Source organism: Lampris incognitus, chromosome 2, assembly GCF_029633865.1.
Source record: "Lampris incognitus isolate fLamInc1 chromosome 2, fLamInc1.hap2, whole genome shotgun sequence".
Taxonomy (NCBI): domain Eukaryota; kingdom Metazoa; phylum Chordata; class Actinopteri; order Lampriformes; family Lampridae; genus Lampris; species Lampris incognitus.
This window is the reverse complement of record NC_079212.1, coordinates 53,209,404-53,230,908: the sequence shown is the minus strand read 5'-3', so window position 1 is coordinate 53,230,908 and position 21,505 is coordinate 53,209,404. Positions and strand designations below refer to the sequence as shown.

Below are 21,505 nucleotides of genomic sequence, written 5' to 3'. Positions count from 1 at the left end.
AGGCAACGGAATAGATTGCCACACTCCCCGGACACTGATTTGTTATAAGTATTTTAGCGGAACCTCTGTAAATACAGCCAATTCTCACAAGACATCTGGTTACATTCTCCCAAGTGGCTAACCTGACCACAGCTACGGCATCTAGGTATGAGCCATGTCGCCAGCCCAAGACCTCGAAGGGGAACAAAACCTCACAGACAGCATTTGTGAATCAGTGGTCAAAATAATTAACTTAAATTCAGAGCTAGTTAGTTTCACTTCATAGCTAACCAGTCTGCTAACTTGCATAATGCAGCTATTCAGTGGTGAAGACAATGGTGGAGACAGGACTGACTGATGAAGACCATTCATTGGTTGTCCAATACAATCAGGCTGTTAGATAATGCTGTTTATTACCAGAACAAGAATGGATATCTGAAACTATAGAATTGTATTGACAAAAAGAAGGATAGTTTTACACGGGGCTTTAGCCAAATATGAACCAAAAAATTATATCAACAAGCCCTCTGTTAAAAAATACAAGATTAGAAAACATGATTGTCATGTGACTGACTCTCTTCATAAAAGCCCTGGTTAATCAAAGCTCTGACATATGCCTCCCTTATTGTCATGGCTTCTATGAGCTGACTTATGAAACTAGACACATACCATAATCTTTTTATCCTTCTCTTAATATTCTTATTATTCAGCTAAACATTAATAATTTAGCCTGTAGACTGACGGTCCTGTTTCCTGTGAAGCTTGGTGTGAATAAGCAGGTCAAACATCCTTGGTAAATGGAAAACAATATTGGCAGCCACAGAACTCATTTGGACTCCATCGATGGTACTGTGATGTCTTCACACTTCCTAGCAAGCCAGGCAGCTGCTAGTGCAGCTGGTGAAGGCCGGTTCACTTTGCGTTAAGAGAAGCGGTGTAAGAGTTAGGTGGGTCCTGACCCTGAGCATAATGCGATGTTCAATGTTGAGAAGAATCTTCTTCTTCTCCCTGTAGTCTCTGATCAGGGCATGCAGGGTGTCACAGTGCGGCACCCAGCCAATCAGACCTGAGTTGGTGGAGAGGGGAATCACTGCATAGCGCTGGATGCTGCAGAGGAAGACACACAAACCAGACACAAACATACTCAGTGCATGAAACACAATGTGCAAGTTTAAATAGTGGGTAAATGGCTTACTAAATGAAACAATGTATAAGGTTTAAATAGTGGGTAAATGACTTTCTAAATGAAACAAAGTGCCTAAGCTTAAATAGTGGGTAAATGACTTACTAAATGAAACAAAATTTGTAAGTTTAAGTAGTGGGTAAATGACTTACTAAATGATACAAAGTGTAGGTTTAAATAGTGTATAAATGTAAGCTTAAATAGTGGGTAAATGACTTATTAAATGAAACAAAGTGTGTAAGTTTAAGTAGTGGGTAAATGACTTACTAAATGATACAAACTGTAGGTTTAAATAGTGGATAAATATAAGTTTAAATAGTGGGTAAATGACTTATTAAATGCAGGACCAGTTTAGTGAGTTTGCTGAAATCTAAAGTTTAAAACCATATAAAGGTAAAAAAAACATACCTGGCTGGTCCCGGTACTCTGGTGTAAGCATAGCAGGATAAACACAGCTGTGACTAGTAAAATTAAAGATCGATTTGTTCGATTTAGGCGTGCCAAAGAACCAGCCCTGACAGTACCATTGACAACTGTTAGTGCTGGCTCTGTCAGTCTTTCTGTCTCTCAATGCTGACAGGTAGATTGGCAAGGATTAAGTTATTTTGCTTGAAGATGCAGGATGTCCATCCACCTACCTTTGCCAAACTACACCGGTTGCCCATTAGTTTTTGCATTGATTTTAAGATGAAATTTTTAACTTGTAAATCTTTACAGGGCTTGGCTTACATTTTACAAATGTTAGTTCTCTATGAGCCTGAATGCAGCCTGCAATCCTCTGGCAGGGCTCCCATGAGTGTGCCAAAATCCCAACTTATTACTGAAGGTGACTGGGCTTTTGTGGTCAGGGGATCTCAACTGGGCAACCCCCTGCCTGAGGAGCTCAGGCAAGCAAAATAATAATAAGTCAATAATAAGTCACTATAAAAAATAATAATAGGTCAATAACTCTTAATAAGTCACATAATAATGTCACTTGTTAAAACTTACTTTAGGTAAAGACATATTCATAGTGTAACTTCTGTGATTTACCCTTTTTTTTGTAGTCTCCTCCTGTGATTTACCCATTTTTTGTTTTGTAGTCTCATCTTGTACTTTTGTTAAGTCCCGCTTAGTTCTTTTACATTTTATGTCGTTTTGAATACTGTTGTTTTCATATTATATTCTGAAGCACTTTGTAACTTGGTTTTGAAAAGACCCATATAAATAAAGTACATTCGTTATATGTGTTAGGTTTGTAGTACTCTATGGACTCAGTTGAGTCCACATTTTGAAGGCTTGGTCTTGTATAAGACTTCACAGCATAATGACTTGGACTTGTCTCAATTTCTCTCAAAAAGTGTGAACTCATAACAATTTTTTAAGACTGGTCAAGTACAAGACTTAAATTTACTTTTTTTAAATGAATATTGGACTTCCCCCAAGGAGATCAACAAACTGCAATCTAATCTGTTTCTTTTTCTATTATTATTAATTTCTTGGAAATATTGGAAAATTGGAATCTAAAACATTCTATTAAAAGAGGAACAAAATAGCCAAAATACATATACAGTTGAGTGAAATACAGGTGAGTTGTATGAGAGGTTAGACACTAAGGAAGGAGAAAAGGACTTCTACTGACTGGCTAGACAGAGAGACTGAGCTGGGAAGGATGTGCAGCAGGTTAGAGAGATCAAGGATAGAGATGGAAATGTGCTGAGGAGTGAGGAGAGTGTGTTGAGAATGTGGAAGGAGTACTTTGAGAGGCTGATGAATGAAGAAAATGAGAGAGAAAGAAGGTTGGATGATGTGGGGATAGTGAATCAGGAAGTGCGGTGGATTAGCAAGGAGGAAGTGGGGGCAGCTATGAAGAGGATGAAGAGTGGAAAGGCAGCCGGTCCAGATGACATACCTGTGGAGGCATGGAGATGTTTAGGAGAGATGGCAGTGGGGTTTTTAACTAGATTGTTTAACACAATCTTGGGAAGTGAGAGGATACCTGAGGAGTGCAGAAGAAGTATACTGGTACCGATTTTCAAGAATAAGGGCGATGTGCAGAACTGTAGCAACTACAGAGGTATAAAGTTGATCAGCCTCAGCATGAAGATATGGGAAAGAGCAGTAGAAGCTAGGTTAAGAGGAGAGGTGACGATTAGCGAGCAGCAGTATGGTTTCATGCCACAAAAGAGCACCACAGATGTGATGTTTGCTTTGAGAATGTTGACTGAGAAGTATAGAGAAGGCCAGAAGGAGTTACATTGTGTCTTTGTGGATTTAGAGAAAGCATACGACAGGGTGCCGAGAGAGGAGGTGTGGTATTGTATGAGGAAGTCGGGAGTTACAGAGAAGTATGTAGGAGTGGTGCAGGATATGTATGAGGGAAGCATGACAGTGGTGGAATGACAGATGGGTTCAAGGTGGAGGTCGGATTATATCAAGGATCGGCTCTGAACCCTTTCTTGTTTGCAATGGTGATGGACAGACAGGTTGACGGACGAGATCAGGCAGGAGTCTCTATGGACTATGATGTTTGCGGATGACATTGTGATCTGTAGTGAGAGTAGGGAGCAGGTGGAGGAGAGCCTGGAGAGGTGGAGGTATGCACTGGAGAGAAGAGGAATGAAAGACAGTTGGAGCAAGACGGAATACATGTGCATGAATGAGAGGAAGGACAGTGGAATGGTGAGGATGCAAGGAGTAGAGGCGACGAAGGCATATGAGTTTAAATATTTGGGGTGAACTGTCCAAAGTAATGGGGAATGCAGAAGAGAGGTGAAGAAGAGAGTGCAGGCAGGGTGAAGTGGGTGGAGAAGAGTGTCAGGGGTGATTTGTGGCAGAAGGGTACCAGCAAGAGTAAAGGGGAAGGTTTACAAGGTTGTAGTGAGACCAGCTATGTTGTATGGTTTGGAGACAGTGGCACTGATGAAAAGACAGGAGGTGGAGCAGGAGGGGGCAGAGTTGAAGATGATAAGATTTTCCTTAGGAGTGATGAAGAAGGACAGGATTAGGAATGAGTATATTAGAGGGACAGCTCAGGTTGGATGGTTTGGAGACAAAGCAAGAGAGGCAAGATTGAGATGGTTTGGACATGTGTGGAGGAGAGATGCTGGGTATATTGGGAGAAGGATGCTGAATATGGAGCTGCCAGGGAAGAGGAGAAGAGGAAGACCAGAGAGGAGGTTTATGGATGTGGTGAGAGAGGACATGCAGGTGGCTGGTGTGACAGAGGAAGATGCAGAGACGGGAAGAGATGGAAATGGATGAGCCAATGTGGCGACCCCTAACGGGAGCAGCTTAAAGTAATAGTAATAGTAATGGTAGTAATCATAGTAGAAGTAGTAGTAGTAGTGGTAGCTGAGTGAAATTTGGACTTTTTACTAGGCTGGTACACTACCACAGTACAATCATGGTGTTTAATTGGCCTTGTACTGTTCTGGTTTTTGACATCATTGGCCTTGAGTTGGGCTTGCCATCATAAAATGTTGGACTTGACTCAAATGTGATAAACTTTGGTCTCGGACTTGACTTGGACTCGCCCCTGTAAAGACTTGGGTTGGACTTGGTCTTGCCTCGGGTGCTTTTGACTATAAGGCTAATATGTGTGAGTATGACTTTGTGTGTCATTGCAGTCAGGGTATCCGTGTTGCCTTGGATTCTGTGATTCCTGTGATTCTGTGTGAGCACCTGAGGTTCTTGCGTAGGGATGCAGGGTCATTGGCCAGCAGTGTATTGACCAGGCCAAAAAGTTGCATCACTCTCTCATCCTGTCTCAGATCCTCATGACCCTTCAGCAGGAACATAAACTCGTGGCCGTTACTTCCTACAGAGAACGCCAAACACCATAACAGATTACCTCGGTGGCTGCTGGGAAATGTTTACACATGAAGAGAATTAAAATTACATGACCTGGTCTTATTTGAATTGAGCTACGTTTTCTCTTTAGGCTACACTGAGCTTTATTTAATGTAATGAAGCTCAGATCAACTGAGTGAAAAAAAAATGTCCTTGTCCCATCACATTGCAAACTTATGAAACTGAAAACACCAGTGATGTTCATTTCAAGTTTGAGTTCCAAATTATCTGTTGCAGTGTGTTTACGATTGTGTACAACAAATTTTTCCTGATCAACTCATCAGAAGGAAAATTCACTTTATGTTCTGGCGGAGTCCTGTAGCTAAATAATATGACCATATTTGCCCCCTTTTCCTAAGCAGAATTAAGTCTTCAACAGAAAGGAAAATCCTTTCAATTTATGTAAAAATGAGCTGGCTTACATAATTGTGCCAGCAGTGTAGAACTTTCAATATTCTCAAGAGAGCAAATCATAATGCTTCCAGAAGTGTGGTATTTGTTATACTAGCTCTGTGAACTGATTTCAGCAGTGGAACCAGTGAGACAATGGATCTTAATTTTCCTGAGTAACACCCTGGCATGGCCAATGGAAAGACTGATGGGGTAAGAAAAAACAATGGTTAGTACACAAGAATATTTTGCTTAAGACGACAATTCTGGTACACAAAGTATTTAGTGTCACTAGCAGCGGAGCGTATACTGACATTAAATTGAAACTGAGATGGTCTTTATCATAATCCAAGGGTAAAAGTCATTTGATTTATTATGGGTCCAAGTATCATGGACCAGAACCCCCTTGAAACTGTTTGGGCTATTATTAGCGGTCCAGGCATGAAGTTAAGAAGACATGCTGGCATGCTCTTGGAATTGCTAGGATTTTTCTTCCACTCTGAAATGATCTGATCTTAGAAATCATAAGAATTATAGCAACAACATTTGGCAAATTAGTTCAAAGTCTCACCCACTTCTCAGACAACAAAAACTGCATTGATCAGCCGTAAGGTGGCACTACAACAAGCAGTGTTGGAAGCGTGATTTTTTTTTTCCAGAATTGCTGGTCCAAAATACATTTTTATTGTAGATTTTAAAACTTCCAAGTCTTATTTGAAGGTGTGATGTCATGATTATTGTTGCAAGTGTTAACTTTACTTATACTCTGATCTTCTATAAATGTAAGCCTCAGGGGCGGGTGAAACCACATGTACAACCAACGGGTTGGAATAAGAAAAACTAAAACAGCATTGCATGCTGTCTGACATACATAGACATGTGGAAAAACACCTCAGTGATATGAAAGGGCACAGAAGGTGAGAGGGTTTCAGTATGGCTGACTCCTAATTGAGTATAGAACTACGAAGGAACAGTGTATAAAATAATCCATAGGCACCGTTACTGAACTGAGCATTGCCTAGTCCAATGTTCAGATGAGGATGTTTGAATTTATATGAATAAATGCTGAAGATTACATAAAAAAAACCCTACTTCATGGGGCTCAATCACTACATAGAAATATCATTCAGATTTGACTCCATGGTCCTAATGCTGAATAATACCTTACTACCTCGATATCCTAATGCTCTTACCTATGTATAGAATATTAAGAACAAACCCAAACAAACATGACGAGCAGGTTGCCTAGCCTGATTTACCCATATGGCCTCAAACCTTAGGATCGGGCTGGAGGACTTAGTCTCATCCCCTATGGTTTGGATACATAAAGGTTTTCATTCTAAAAAAAATGCCCTTTTCTCCTTTGCTCTTATAATTCATCCATCCAATATCCAACTGCTTATCCTGCTCTCAGGGTCGCGGGATGCTGGAGCCTATCCCAGCAGTCACTGGGCAGCAGGCGGGGAGACACCCTGGACAGGCCGCCAGACCATCACAGGGCCCACACACACACACACATATTCACACCTAGCGACAATTTAGTATGGCCGATTCACCTGAACTACATGTCTTTGGACTGTGGGAGTCCCCCAATTACCCTACTCTTCACATCCGGCTTCCCACCCGCAGACACAGCCAATTGTGTCTGTAGAGACGCTCGACCAAGCCAGCGGTCACACGGGGATTCGAATCGCCGGCCCCCGTGTTGATATCCCCAATTGGGATAAGCAGCTTGGATAGTGGATGGAATGGATGGATGAAAAATTAAGTTCACACTTGCCCCTAATTCCCCTCTCAACTGGCTTTCTCCAATTTCCATCTATTTGCATGATCAGACTTTTTCATTTTACCCATGATGGTTAGTTTGCGTGGGCGTTGCTTGGAGGTGATGACCTGAAGAGACGGGGCAATGGACTGGATGCGGATGATGGGCTGGTTGGGGTCATAAGTACCAGGTACAGCCAGCTCCAGGTCCCTGCACATCAACAGTTTAGGAGACACGTACTGCAGCTCCAGTGAAGTGAGCTGCATTGTGGTGGGGAAAAAGAGGGTTTAGGATAATTAAAATTAGAGAAACAGATGATCAGTTGTGACTTTAATACAGTGCAAACTGCTCACAGTGATCACGGTTACAGTGATCAACCACTTATATTGATCAAAAGTCACTGGAAGGAATCTTTCTTCATGCATGCAGGTGGAGGACCTGAGCTGCCCAACAATATTGTCTGGACTTTTAAAGTCTCGAGGGTCAAAGGGAGACATGGCGCCAGTGATATTTCTGAAGAACTGGAGGGTAGGTTCATTACTGGATCTTGAATCAGTTCATCTGGACACAACGTTTAGTAGGAGAAATGTTTCATCATTATCTAAATGACTTCTTCATCTCAACTGACTGCAGGTGTCCCCACCCTTACAAACAATACAGTGACTGCAGGTTTCCCCACCTTTATAAACAATATAGTGACTGCAGGTGTCCCCACCCTTATAAACAATACAGTGACTGCAGGTGTGCCCACCCTTATAAACACTAAAACTGCATAACGACCCAAACCGACCACTTTCGTATGCAAATTACTGTGACCATTAACTAGAGTTGCAGTGGCCATGTGTACTATTCACAGAGGGTTGGGGATTAGTTGCAATCACAGCATTGTAAGATGGTGACAGATGTACTCTTAGCACCCCCCCCCCCCGGTTCAGGGATGGTCGTTCCCTCTTCACATAGATGGGCTCTTTGACTCCCCGTTCGAACCTGCGTTCCTCCATATCAACGATGTGAACATCTTCATCATTGAAAGAGCGGCCACTGGCCTGTAGATGGTGTAGACCATGGGCGACATTATGGGGGGGGCAAGGGGGGGCATTTGCCCCCCCCAACTCACAAAGAATAATTAAAATAATATATCACATAACGTAATTTAAAGATATACAAATATTATTTGCTGTAACTACACCTACGAGCCACTGGGGGCAATGTAACGATCTGAAGCGAACCATGTTATCAATAGCTCCGATAACGACGGGCGCGGCCATAACATCGGTACACAAAAGAGCCATGCATATCTATGGCTCTGTAAGCGATGGGCGTTGGTAAACATCGGATCACAAAGAGCCACGCATATCAAATAGCCCCGATAACGACTCCTAGAGGATAAATTCTGGGTCTCATCACCAGCCAGTCAGACTAGCTTGGTCTAGTCAGACAGGCACGAACTGAGGAAGCCTCTTGGATGAGAGGCGAAACGTCTTCACGGATATATACCAAGTCCAGTTGCACTTGATTCAACTCCTTTGGATACAAATTTGACATTGAAACCGCATGTTTTGTTTATTGCACACTAGTTGTACTTTTACATGATACAATTATGTGATTAAAAAAAACCTTTGCCCCCCAATTTTGGGACCCAAATGTCACCCATGGTGTAGACCGTGTAGATGGGTGTAGATGGTGCAGACTGTGTAGATGGGTGTAGACTGTGGAGTCCTGCGCTTACTGGACTCCATTACAGGACTCAAAACTGCTTTTAAAACCCACTTTATTAAACTAGCGTATTCAGTTTAACGGCACCAAACTCATCTTTTTTTTTTCTCCTGCTGATGTATGCTCTGTTGCTTACTGTGTGTTTTATTGTTGATTGCCCTAATGTTTTTTACTGCTTTGTTTTATTGTATTTGATGTAAGGTGACCTTGAGTGTCATGAATGGTGCCTTTAAATAAAATGATTATCCATCCATCCATCGTCCAACCTGCATATCCCACCCACCCATCCACCCATCCATCCATCCATCCTTCCATCCATCCATCCATCCATCCATCCATCCATCCATCCATCCATCCATCCATCCATCCATCCATCCATCATCCAAGCTGCTTATCCCACCCATCCATCCATCCATCCATTATCCAAGCTTCTTATCCCAATCGGGGTCGCGGGATGCTGGAGCCTATCCCAGCAGTCATTATTACTATTATTATTACTGCATACTATTAATAATATAATAATATTAATATTATGTTAATAATATTAATAACAATATATTATTATTATTATACTGCATACTCAAAAATATACAGCGGTCGGGCGAAAACCACATATCTGCAAATTAGGCGACGCTCTTTTCATTACATAAACCAAATGTACATGTACCCCTGTTAAGGCTTGTGAAGCCCTCAGTGTTCCTGGACAAATGAAAAGTGTTTTACAACACCTGTGAAAATGTAATCATTGGCTTTGAAGTAGTGACATAATAATGATTTATTTGTTCACTTCATGAAAAAATAGCTGCTTTGCATATAAGTGTTTTTCGCCCAACAGTGGTTATAATCCCCACAGTGAAACTGACTATAACGTGGTATAATTTAACGCTGTGGTCTTTATCCCCTGTCTAAACCCCACAGCTGATGTCAGCTTGGACAACATAGTGATGCGGTGCTTCAGATATGCACCACAGTTGAACACAGAGCAGGCTCTATTTGGCATTCCTCTTTCCCTCTTCCCTGGCAGCTCCATATTCAGCATCCTTCTCCCAATATACCCAGCATCTCTCCTCCACACATGTCCAAACCATCTCAATCTTGCCTCTCTTGCTTTGTCTCCAAACCGTCCAACCTGAGCTGTCCCTCTAACATACTCGTTCCTAATCCTGTCCTTCTTCATCACTCCCAATGAAAATCTTAGCATCTTCAACTCTGCCACCTCCAGCTTCTGCACTCCTCAATACTTTGGACAGTTGACCCCAAGTATTTAAACTCATATACCTTCTTCACCTCTACTCCTTGCATCCTTACCATTCCACTGTCCTCCCTCTCCCTCACGCATATGTATTCTGTCTTGCTCCTACTGACTTTCATTCTCCTTCTCCAGTGCATACCTCCACCTCTCCAGGCTCTCCTCAACCTGCACCCTACTCTTATTACAGATCACAATGTCATCCGCAAACATCATAGTCCACGGAGACTCCTGCCTGATCTCGTCCGTCAACCTGTCTGTCCATCACCATTGCAAACAAGAAAGGGCTCAGAGCCGATCCTTGATGTAATCCCACCTCCACCTTGAACCCATCTGTCATTCCAACCACACACCTCACCACTGTCACACTGCCCTCATACGTATCCTGCACCACTCCTACATACTTCTCTGCAACTCCTGACTTCCTCATACAATACCACACCCCCTCTCTTGGCACCCTGTCGTATGCTTTCTCTAAATCCACAAAGACACAATGCAACTCCTTCTGACCTTCTCTATACGTCTCCATCAACATTCTCAAAGCAAACATCACATCTGTGGTGCTCTTTTGTGGCATGAAACCATACTGCTGCTCGATGATCATCACCTCTCCTCTTAACCTAGCTTCCACTAAATTGTGTGTGATTATCGGTTATCAGTGTGCTTTTGCACATTTTATAGGAGTGAATTAGCTTTTTCTACTTAGCGGTGCACTGACATCAAGCGTTCTCTCTCTCTCACCATGTTCTGACACAAAGGTGTTGGTTGCGTTGTACAAGTCTACAATGTGTGAACATGTTTTAAGCTAGATGTATCCACTGATTAGATTTGATTGTGCAGTGGCTTCAGTAGGCCTATATGTTGATTTAGAGCCTACATAATGTAGACTATATTTCATCTATCCATGCGTAATATGAGCTTGGGCTGCTGTATTAATTGAACTTAGACATAAATGCCACATTGATAGGTCACTGCCTACCCAGGAAAAGATTTCCCCACACCTTACTGCTATGGGTCCCATCTGTATGCTGTAAATTGTGTCAAATTTTGCAGGGAATCCAGTCTGGGGACAAGCCTGCAGCATCATCATATAGCATCCAATCATTATATAGCATCTTATCTATCTAATCTTCATGCTGGTGGGCTCATTTGGTGTTGTGGGTCATATAAAAGCATCCGAATTGAGACACTGTAAATAATCACTGGACAAGACCTAATAGCAGCCTTAATACTTTATGAGACCAAAGGAAAAAAAAAAAAAGATTTATCGTACTGAAAGAAAATTATTTCACCTGCGAGTTTTTCTACAGTGTATTGTCGCTCGACACGTAGTTTATTTGCTTTACCTGAAGACAAATGAACAGGGCTTCTCTTGGTTCAATAACCATGTCTTTTTACTTTCCATTCAGTTTGGCCTACTGTTGGCACAGCCCCGGCAGTGACAGTGTTAGTATGGCTAGGTTAACCCGGGCATAACAACACCTTCACGCTAACTCCCATCCACTCACCATGTCCATCATGCTAACTCCCATCCACTCAGCATATCCATCATGCTAACTTTCCACCTCTTGGCTACCTCACGTCACTGATATAAATCAACTCTGCCTATTGGGGTTTGAGAAACATAAACCTTTAAAGTGATATTTTTATTTCTAAATTTATTTCTGATTTTCCCTTTTTTCTCCCAATTTAATGGCCAATCGAACCCTATTTTTTTTAAGTTCAAACACCACCCTCGTACTATATGCGTTCGCCAACTGCATCTCTCCGGCCTGCAGTCTCGAAGGAGACGCCTCCCCACCTTCGTGACGAGGTGAATCCAGGCTGAACTACTGCTTTTTCCCCACACACCCAGAGACGCACTCATGTGACGAACACAAGCTGACTCCGCCCCCCTCCCGAAGACAGCGTCGCCAATTATTGCTGCTTCATCGAGTCCGGCCATAGTCGGATCTGATGAGACCGGGGTGTGAACCCCGGTCCCCAGTGGGCAACTGTATTGACACAAAGCCAATGCTTAGACCGCTACACCACCGCGGACCCATCTTTAAAGTGATACTGACATCAAAATCTGAAAATTCCTATTGATAGGCTACGTTCCGAGTTGGAATGTGACCACAGGGAAATTCAGTGGCCAAAACAGCGCGTCTGCGGCCACTTGAGAGATCTGTGATTGACTGTAGATGGTGTCCAATGACAAATTGTGCCAGTGGATACATAGACACCACTCAGTTTGCATATAGGGTGTGTCCGTAGCGAGATGCTATAAAACCATGGAGAAGCCGTTCTTTCACCCCCTCCTGCTAGCTACTTGGCTCGAGTTTGTGCTATTTTGCTGAGACTTTATTATCGATCTTGCTGCAATGTATTGCTATCTATCTATCTATCTATCTATCTATCTATCTATCTATCTATCTATCTATCTATCTATCTATCTATCTATCTATCTATCTATCTATCTATCTATCTATCTATCTATCTATCTATCTATCTATCTATCTATCTATCTATCTATCTATCTAAATATCTGTCATCTAGCTATCTAACAGTTATTTGTATCACCGAATCCTCCTCCTCGAAACTGTAATCCTTGCAGAGGATCTCCCTCTCGCTCTCTGACATTTTTTGTAAATAACAAGTGACGAGCGGTACCGAGCCCCACCCACCCAGGAAGGCAGTAGCCAATAGCTTTGAATTCTTAAAACCACACCTATTTTCGGTTATGATTCAAACTCCCAATGTTAAAAAATGTGTTCAGAAAGGGCACGTCAGCCTCTCTTTAAATGAAAGGCAGATGTCAGAAGTGATGAGACTGGAAGGGAAGGTGAAACACTGGTGTCTGAACTGGTAGCATGGTGTCTGTACAGTTGTCCCAGCAGGCTGTTCAGCTAGTAGAGAAGACGTTACCTCATTACCCGGTCTGACTGCTTGTCAGCACATTTCTTTGATTTACATTAGTTTAATGAGTCCAGTTCCACATGCGGTGATATCTGCTTATTCTTCGGTAAGTACTTTATCACAAAGTACTTCCCTTGTTCACAACAACGTCTTTTATATGCATAGCTAATACAATTGTGTATTGGTTTTGCGAGGATGCATAGTATAGTGTCAGTGTGGTGGCTGCATTAAGTCCCTTACCTGGGGCAATTGTTTGGAGATACGTCTAAAAACGTGATAATATAAGTCCCAGGCCTGGGTCAGGTCTTTAACATTTCCAGAACGCATGTACTTCCTGCACCAATCCTGAGCCTCCATCAGATCCCGTCCATATGCCTTAACACAAACAAACAAACAAAAACCTCAACATCAACATGTGGAGTCACAGCCACTTCTTTTCACCTGGTAGTGAGGAGTTTCGCCAGGGGGACGTAGTACGTGGGAGGATCATGCTATTCCTCCCAGCGACCCCTCCCCCCTGAACAGGCGTCTCGACCGACCAGAGGAGGCGCTCGTGCAGCGACCAGGACACATACCCACATCCAGCTTCCCACCCGCAGACACAGCCAATTGTCTCTGTAGGGACGCCCGACCAAGCCGGAGCTAACACGGAGATTCGAACCTGAAATCCCCGTGTTGGTAGGCAATGGAATAGACCACTACGCTACCCAGACGCCTGTTTTTCCCAACTTTAAATAGGCAGAGATATAAACACATACATAATCCTTCAATTTAGTGTGAAGAATCCAGTCATGATTACAGTAACACTAAAAGCTTACTTCAACCCAAACCTAGCTGGACAGACCTGGTTGAAGGAGGTCTCTTTGAGGGTCTGTGGTCCCCTTTCCATCATGGCATGAAGAGGCTCCAGCACAGCAAACATGCCCTTGACGTTGCGCTCACCAAAGTAAAGGCGAGAGGCCTCCTCCAGGCCTTCATGCCACATCTCATGCCAGAGAATGGCCACTCTGATGAGCTCCTCACTCACCTGGATGGGAGACAGGGGAGATGTATTTTGTCCTGACACAGCCCACTGTCCTGGGACTTTCTATTGTCACAATGCATATTCTGATGATTAAAATGAGAATTACAATGCTTGAAACATAAGCTAGTTTGCAAAACAGAGTACCTGTACTCAGGCAAGGATTTTTTTAAAATGCAATCTTAGAGAAAAAAACACCTTAAATTATCTTAAGAATGCAATCTTACAATTATCTAAAAAAAATGAATTTTAGAATATGGCAGAGGGAAATCACAACATTTGTTCAGCCTCTTAAAAGACACGTGAAAAATGGCCATGCAGATCAGTAAAGAGCAATCCTTCACTCTAAGTGGTGTGATACACTCAGTTAAGTTGGCAGCAATAATTTTGCTGTAACCGCATCATAAAAGTACTTTTTTTTAGCTTTATGCCTGCATGTACTCTGTGTGTTTCCAATTGCGGACTGATGTCAATGGTTCAGCGGTGTGAATGACAGCAATAAACCAAAGCAAGATAAACACATTTAAACAGAAAGGTAGCTAAAATACACGTCAGCCAACACCTGTCATTTCTGAGTTCTCTTCATGGGTACTGTTTGAATGCCCTTCATGGGTACTGTTTGAATGCCCTTCATGGGTACTGTTTGAATGCTCTTCATGGGTACTGTTTGAATGCCCTTCATGGGTACTGTTTGAATGCCCTTCATGGGTACTATTTTAATGCCCTTCATGGGTACTGTTTGAATGCCCTTCATGGGTACTGTTTGAATGCTCTTCATGGGTACTGTTTGAATGCCCTTCATGGGTACTGTTTGAATGCTCTTCATGGGTACTGTTTGAATGCCCTTCAAGGGTACTGTTTGAATGCCCTTCGTGGGTACTGTTTGAATGCCTTTCATGGGTACCATTTGAATGCTCTTCATGCATACTGTTTGAATGCTTTTCATGGGTACTGTTTGAATAATCTTCATGGGTACTGTTTGAATGCCCTTCATGGGTACTGTCTGAATGCTTTTCATGAGTACTGTTTGAATGCTTTTCATGGGTACTGTCTGAATGCTTTTCATGGGTACTGTCTGAATGCTCTTTATGGGTACTGTTTGAATGTTCTTCATGGGTACTGTTTGAATGCTTTTCATGGGTACTGTTTGAATGCCCTTAATGGGTACTGGTTGAATGCTTTTCATGGGTACTGTTGAATGCCCTTCATGGGTACCGTTTGAATGTTCTTCATGGGTACTGTATGAATGCCTTTCATGGGGAATGTTTGAATGCCTTTCATGGGTACTGTTTGAATGCTTTTCATGGGTACTGTTTGAATGCTTTTCATGGGTACTGTCTGAATGCTTTTCATGGGTACTGTTTGAATAATCTTCATGGGGAATGTTTGAATGCCCTTCATGGGTACTGTCTGAATGCTCTTCATGGGTATTGTGTGAATGCTCTTCATGGGTACTGTTTGAATGCTCTTCATGGGTACTGTTTGAATGCCCTGCATGGGTAGTGTTTGAATGCCCTTCATGGGTACTGTTTGAATGCCCTTCATGGGTACTGTTTGAATGCCCTTCATGGGTACTGTTTGAATGCTCTTCATGGGTACTGTTTGAATGCTCTTCACGGGTACTGTTTGAATGCCCTTCATGGGTACTGTTTGAATGCTCTTCATGGGTACTGTTTGAATGCTCTTCATGGGTACTGTTTGAATGCCCTTCATGGGTACTGTTTGAATGCTCTTCATGGGTACTGTTTGAATGCTCTTCATGGGTACTGTTTGAATGCTCTTCATGGGTACTATTTGAATGTTCTTCATGGGTACTGTTTGAATGCCCTTCATGGGTACTGTTTGAATGCTTTTCATGGGTACTGTTTGAATGCCCTTAATGGGTACTGTTTGCTGTAATTGCTGCATAGTTTCCCAAACACTGCAAGTGCTGGCCAAGTGTTTTGAGAGGCTTGATGTCCAACAGCAAAAATAACTCAGCCAGCTTGGAGCCCATGTTTCTGAAAGCCACCAGTCATTTACAGCGAGTAAATAGTACATATCAGCAACCCCTGCCAATATTTACCAGACATAATGCATTATGAAAGCCCAAATATTATACACTGCATCAAACTTAATTAATCCCAACAGGAGTTTTAAATCTTCATACCATGATGGCCTGCTGGACCAAGGTGTTACAGTGCTCACACATGTTCTTCAGGATCTTGTTGGCAGCATTGTGGCGGGCGGTGGTGGTGGACTTGGAGGCCACAGTTAATGGATAGATCAAAGCCTTACAGGAAGACAGATAACAACCAAACAACCACTCATGTGATGTTGTACTGCGTTGCACAACCACACCTGCAGTGTTGCTGTCACATACGTAGGTTATGGTGAACCTAAAGTCTAGATCATGTGCTGTCATGTAGTTTATGGTGAACCTAAAGTCTAAATCATGTGCTGTCATGTAGTTTATGGTGAACCTAAAGTCTAGATTATGTGCTGTCATGTAGTTTATGGTGAACCTAAAGTCTAGATCATGTGCTGTCATGTAGTTTATGGTGAACCTAAAGTCTAGATCATGTGTTGTCATGTGGTTTATGGTGAACCTGAAGTCGAGATCATGTGTTGTCATGTGGTTTATGGTGAACCTGAAGTCTAGATCATGTGCTGTCATGTAGTTTATGGTAAACCTAGAGTAGATCATGTGTAAAAGGACAGATTCGTTACTTGGGGATGATAGCGTCCAATGTCAGTTAAGAGCTGGTGGATGAGGCGCCCCACCAGAGCCCGGGGGGTGTCAATGCGAGCTATGAGTTGAGGTATCACCTGTAACAGAGAGACAGTGAGGATGAAGATCTCATCAAAGTGATTAATTAATAACACGCTGGTATTCTGATTGTACGGGAAACTTAAAATACTGCGTCTACATTCTGGAAAGCTGAGTGAGTCACAGATAGATTTTACATATGTGATTGTAAGTCTTAATATTTTGTCTAATTTATTGGAGGATGGCATTTTTTTTTCACGACCACCCTACTTCAAATTTACAGTGTGACTCAAATGAACACCTGGGTTGTATATACCCATGGTCTTCTACTGTGTTCAATGAACAGTACAACTGTAGCAGGGAGAACTTCAGGCCAGGGACACACCGAATCTCACCCATACTGAACATGTGGGACACCTACACATGAAAGCATTTTACACTTTTTGTCTTTCAGTCATCACAACAAAAACACTCCATTATAAGGTAATCACATGCTTCATGATTCTACTGTCCATCAGAGTCCTGACTGTTTTATTTCCAGCCAGCAGCTGATGTATTATAACACTTACTGTAATATTGTAGTATTGTAATATTAGAACACTTACTGTAATATTGTAGTACTTTAATATTATAACACATGCTGGGTCTCCCTTTGAAGTCCGATATTATGTGTAATCCCTGCCACATGCTACGTGGGCCATTAGCACTTAGTTGTTCCTCAATTTTTCTGCTGTATTCTTGTTTGGCTGCTTCGATCGCTTTCCGGAGATCATAGAAGGCTTTCTTCTTCTCCGCTTCAACTCCCGTGGCGAAGGCGGTGTCTCGGGCTGCAAGAGCAGACCGAATGGAACTTTTTATCCATGGTTTCTGGTTTGGATACACCCGGACTGTTTTATTGGGCACTAGCTCCTCAGTGTTCTTCCGGATGAATCCAATAACTGCTTCTGTGTACTTGCTGCCATCCAACGAATCACAGAACATGTCCCAGTCCACTCGATCAAAACAGTCCTATAATACGGCATCCAATTGGTCAGACCAGCAATGTATCGTCCTCACGGTGGGTGCTGCTTGCTCCAACTTCTGCCTTATAGGCAGACAGGAGCAGGATACAGGAGTGATCCGATTTGCCAAACGGTGGGCGGAGGAGGGGCATTGCGGAAAGGAGAATAGCAATGATCAAGTAAGCTATCTCCCCGTGTGTTAACGTTGATATGTTGTAAGTATTTCGGTAATATTTTCCGCAGAATCACAATAGGAAATGACTGGAACAAAAACAACAATCTTGGTAATATGTTCATTCTTACTGTTGATATTCTTCCCATCAGAGTCAAGAGGTAAAATCTCCCATCTAGCCAAATCCTTCTTTATCTCAGTCATCAGTTTCCCATAGTTTACTTCAAATAGCTGTGATGTGGTAGGAGTAATAAAAATACCCAGGTATCTAAACCCTCTATTAGTCCATTTAAAATGAACCCTTCCCTTTAGTTCTACTGGACATTCACCTGAGAGCATCATAGCTACTGATTTGGCTTCATTTCAAATACCCCGATATTTCTCCATATTCATCCAGGTTGTTCAACAGGGCTGGTATAGATGAGGATGATTCCCTTATAAATGTTAATATGTCATCTACGAATACAGACTTTGTGTTTTACCCCCCCCCCATTCCCTTTATGTCTTCATTTTGTCTTACTGACTCCGCTAACGGTTCAATACTTGCCGTGAATATGTCTGTGAATGTTCTCATTCATCCAGGTCATGGATATCCAAAGGAATTGAATCGAGTGCAACTGGACTTGGTATATAACCGTGAAGACGTTTCGCCTCTCATCCTGAAGAAGCCTCTTGGATGAGAGGCGAAACATCTTCACGGATATATACCAAGTCCAGTTGCACTCGATTCAATTCCTTTGGATTGCCGTGAATAATAACGGACTCAGGCAATCTCCTTGTCTGACTCCTCTTTTGAGGTAGAAAAAAATCTGAGCAGCAACCATTAACTCTGATTCGTGATTTTGGGTTTTTATACACCATTTTTACCTAGTTTATGAAAGTTGATGAAACCCAAAGACTGCCAATGTATGGTATAGGAAGCTCCATTTTACCTGGTCAAATGCCTTTTGTGCATCTAAGCTGAGCATCATGGTAGGCAGGGGACTATTTTTTGTACATGTTATAAGATTGAATGTTCCCCTAACATTGTTAGCACCCTATCTGCCAGGAATAAAACCTGTTTGATCTGGTTTGATTAATTTGGTTATGCATCGCTGCGTTCTCTGTGCCAATACATTTGTTAATATTTTTAAGTCACTACAGAGCAAGCTAACAGGTCTGTATCCCTCACATGAGGTTGGATCTTTGCCCTCTTTATGTAAAACCGAGATGATGGCTTCTGACCAAGTTTTTGGTGGGTCACCTAATGATAGAGCATAGTTAAAGACTTTAGATAATACTGGTGTGATCTCTTCTGCAAAAAAATTATAAAAGTCTCCCGGGAACCCATCCGTACCAGGGGATTTGTTATTTTTAAGAGTTTTTATAATATCAGATATTTCCTGTGACAAAATTGGTTCTATCATTTCAGACGCCTCTTCTGCCGGTAAGGATGATAAAGGTAATCTTTTACGGAATGTCTGTGTTTTGCCGTCTATGAAATTAGACTGAATCATTATACAGATTTTTATAACACTCTGCGAAAGCTTTTGCTATCTCTGTTGGCTTAACCATAATTTGTTTGGAATTAGGATGTCTTATTTTTGAGATTATCCTATTTGTTTGGGTTTTTTGAAGTTGGAATGCTAATAACCGGCTTGCCCTGTTGCCCATCTCATAATAACTTTGATTTGTAAAACATAAGAGCTCATACTGCTTTATATGTTAGAAGTTCATATAATCGATGCCTGTTTTTTTTTCTTCTTCCAAGTTCAAGGAGTGTGGAGTTGTCTAATGTTCTTTTATGTTTTAATTCCAGTTTTCTGATTTTACAAACACTCTGTTGCTCTAGCCGAGTTTTTCTCAACCGGGATATTATTTCCATTATTTTCCCTCTTATAACTGCTTTTCCCCCCTCCCACAAGATCAATGGTGATACCTTGCCATTATCATTTATTTGAAAATATTCCTTTAAATTTTGTTTTAGTTCCATTACCACCCTCTCATCTGATAGGATTGACACATTGAGTCTCCAGTATTTAAAAAAAAGATTCTTTACCCATGTCTACAGTTAGTGTGATCGGGGCGTGATCACTCTTAGTTATGGTCTCTATGCCACAGTTCAAGACTTTGTGTATATGTTGTTGTGACACACACACACAAAGTCCATCCTTGAATAACTTCCATGTGGATTTGAGTAAAAAGTAAAATCCTTCTCTCTAGGGTTATTATATCTCCCTGGATCAGTAAGGCCCAACTCTTTAATAACATTATTTAATATTCTGGATTTTTTTGTGCTTGGTCCCTGTTCTGGTGGTAACCTGTCTAATTTGCCATTCTGTACCGTACTGAAATCCCCCCCTTTCCATATCTGGTAATTATGTTGGCTATATTTTTAAAGAATGTCTCTTTCTCCCCATTTGGGGCATAGATATTTAATACAGAGATAGTCATATCTCCTATGGAGCCAACAACTATTACATAATCTTCCCATGTTATCTTTTATCACTTTCTCTGCAGAGAATGGTAGAGATTTATTCATTAATATAGCCACGCCCCTTTTCTTGCCATATGAAGCATGAAATACTTGATGTGCCCACTCCCTTTTCAGTTTTTTTACATTCCCCCTCAACCAAATGTTTTTCTTGTATTAAAGCAATTGAACATTGTACTTTCTTCAGTTGGCTCAGTATCTCCTTCCTCTTAATGGGATGATTTGAACCGTGAACATTATCAGATACAAGGTTCAACCTATTCATATTAGTTTAAGTTGAAACCCATCAGCTTTGCAATTCATATAAACTAAAACAACTGTGCAAAACATCACACAGTAAGAAAGGCAAACAATAAACAGCTCCTTCATAACTATTATACAATAATAAAAGAATATGACTCCCGAAAGTCCCATGACCAGAGAGATGTGGCGAATTCTCTCTGGGGAAATAGTGTGCACCTGCAACTTCTCAGCTGTTACGTTAAGTTGCTACTTACTCCACCTGAGCATCAATTTCGCTCATTAAAACCAATATTTCTGTTAGTTTATATAAGTATTACAGTGCCTTTAACCAGCTCTGTTTATACTCAATATCCATTATATTGGACAAATATTCTGATTGTCTAAATATTGTGTTTCAGGACCTCCACTTATTTATGCATTTATTTATTCAAGTCCTTTCCCTAGTCCTTACCGTAATGACCATGTTAGTGAGTTCACTCAATGGGGGCTTGTAGGTCCACCTCTATAATGCGTGACAGCCTCCCCTTCTCCCTCTGTCCTGTCACAGTGGTCCAGCTGCCTTGTATCCTCACCCTCTGAGTCATCCTCAACATAAATCCCCATGTACTTCAGCATGGACGCAGCTTCTGTTAGTGTAGTAAATGTCTTAGTCCCTCATTCCAGAAACACTTTCAACTGTGCAGGATATGGGGACTGTGCCCTCACGTTCTTCTCCTTTAGTTTTTTTAGTACATCCCGTACCTGTTTCCTCTTTTTCTGTATCTCGTTCATGTAGTCTTGATTGAAGAAGAAAGATGGTCTGTCACTCATATGTAGCCTTTAGTTTCCATGCTTA

General features: G+C 41.8%; 1 protein-coding gene across 1 annotated transcript in view; it reads right to left on the bottom strand.

Moving 5' to 3' along the window:
- Window positions 1-21,505, bottom strand: part of mtor (mechanistic target of rapamycin kinase) — a 400,677-nt gene that overhangs the window by 29,495 nt on the left and 349,677 nt on the right. The window contains exons 42-48 of the mRNA XM_056274929.1: window positions 16,742-16,840; window positions 16,182-16,304; window positions 13,856-14,038; window positions 13,252-13,386; window positions 7,234-7,408; window positions 4,826-4,961; window positions 939-1,086 (exon numbers count right to left, since the gene is read on the bottom strand). Of these exons, the coding sequence (XP_056130904.1) occupies window positions 939-1,086; window positions 4,826-4,961; window positions 7,234-7,408; window positions 13,252-13,386; window positions 13,856-14,038; window positions 16,182-16,304; window positions 16,742-16,840 (999 nt within the window). The remainder of the gene's footprint in view (window positions 1-938; window positions 1,087-4,825; window positions 4,962-7,233; window positions 7,409-13,251; window positions 13,387-13,855; window positions 14,039-16,181; window positions 16,305-16,741; window positions 16,841-21,505) is intronic.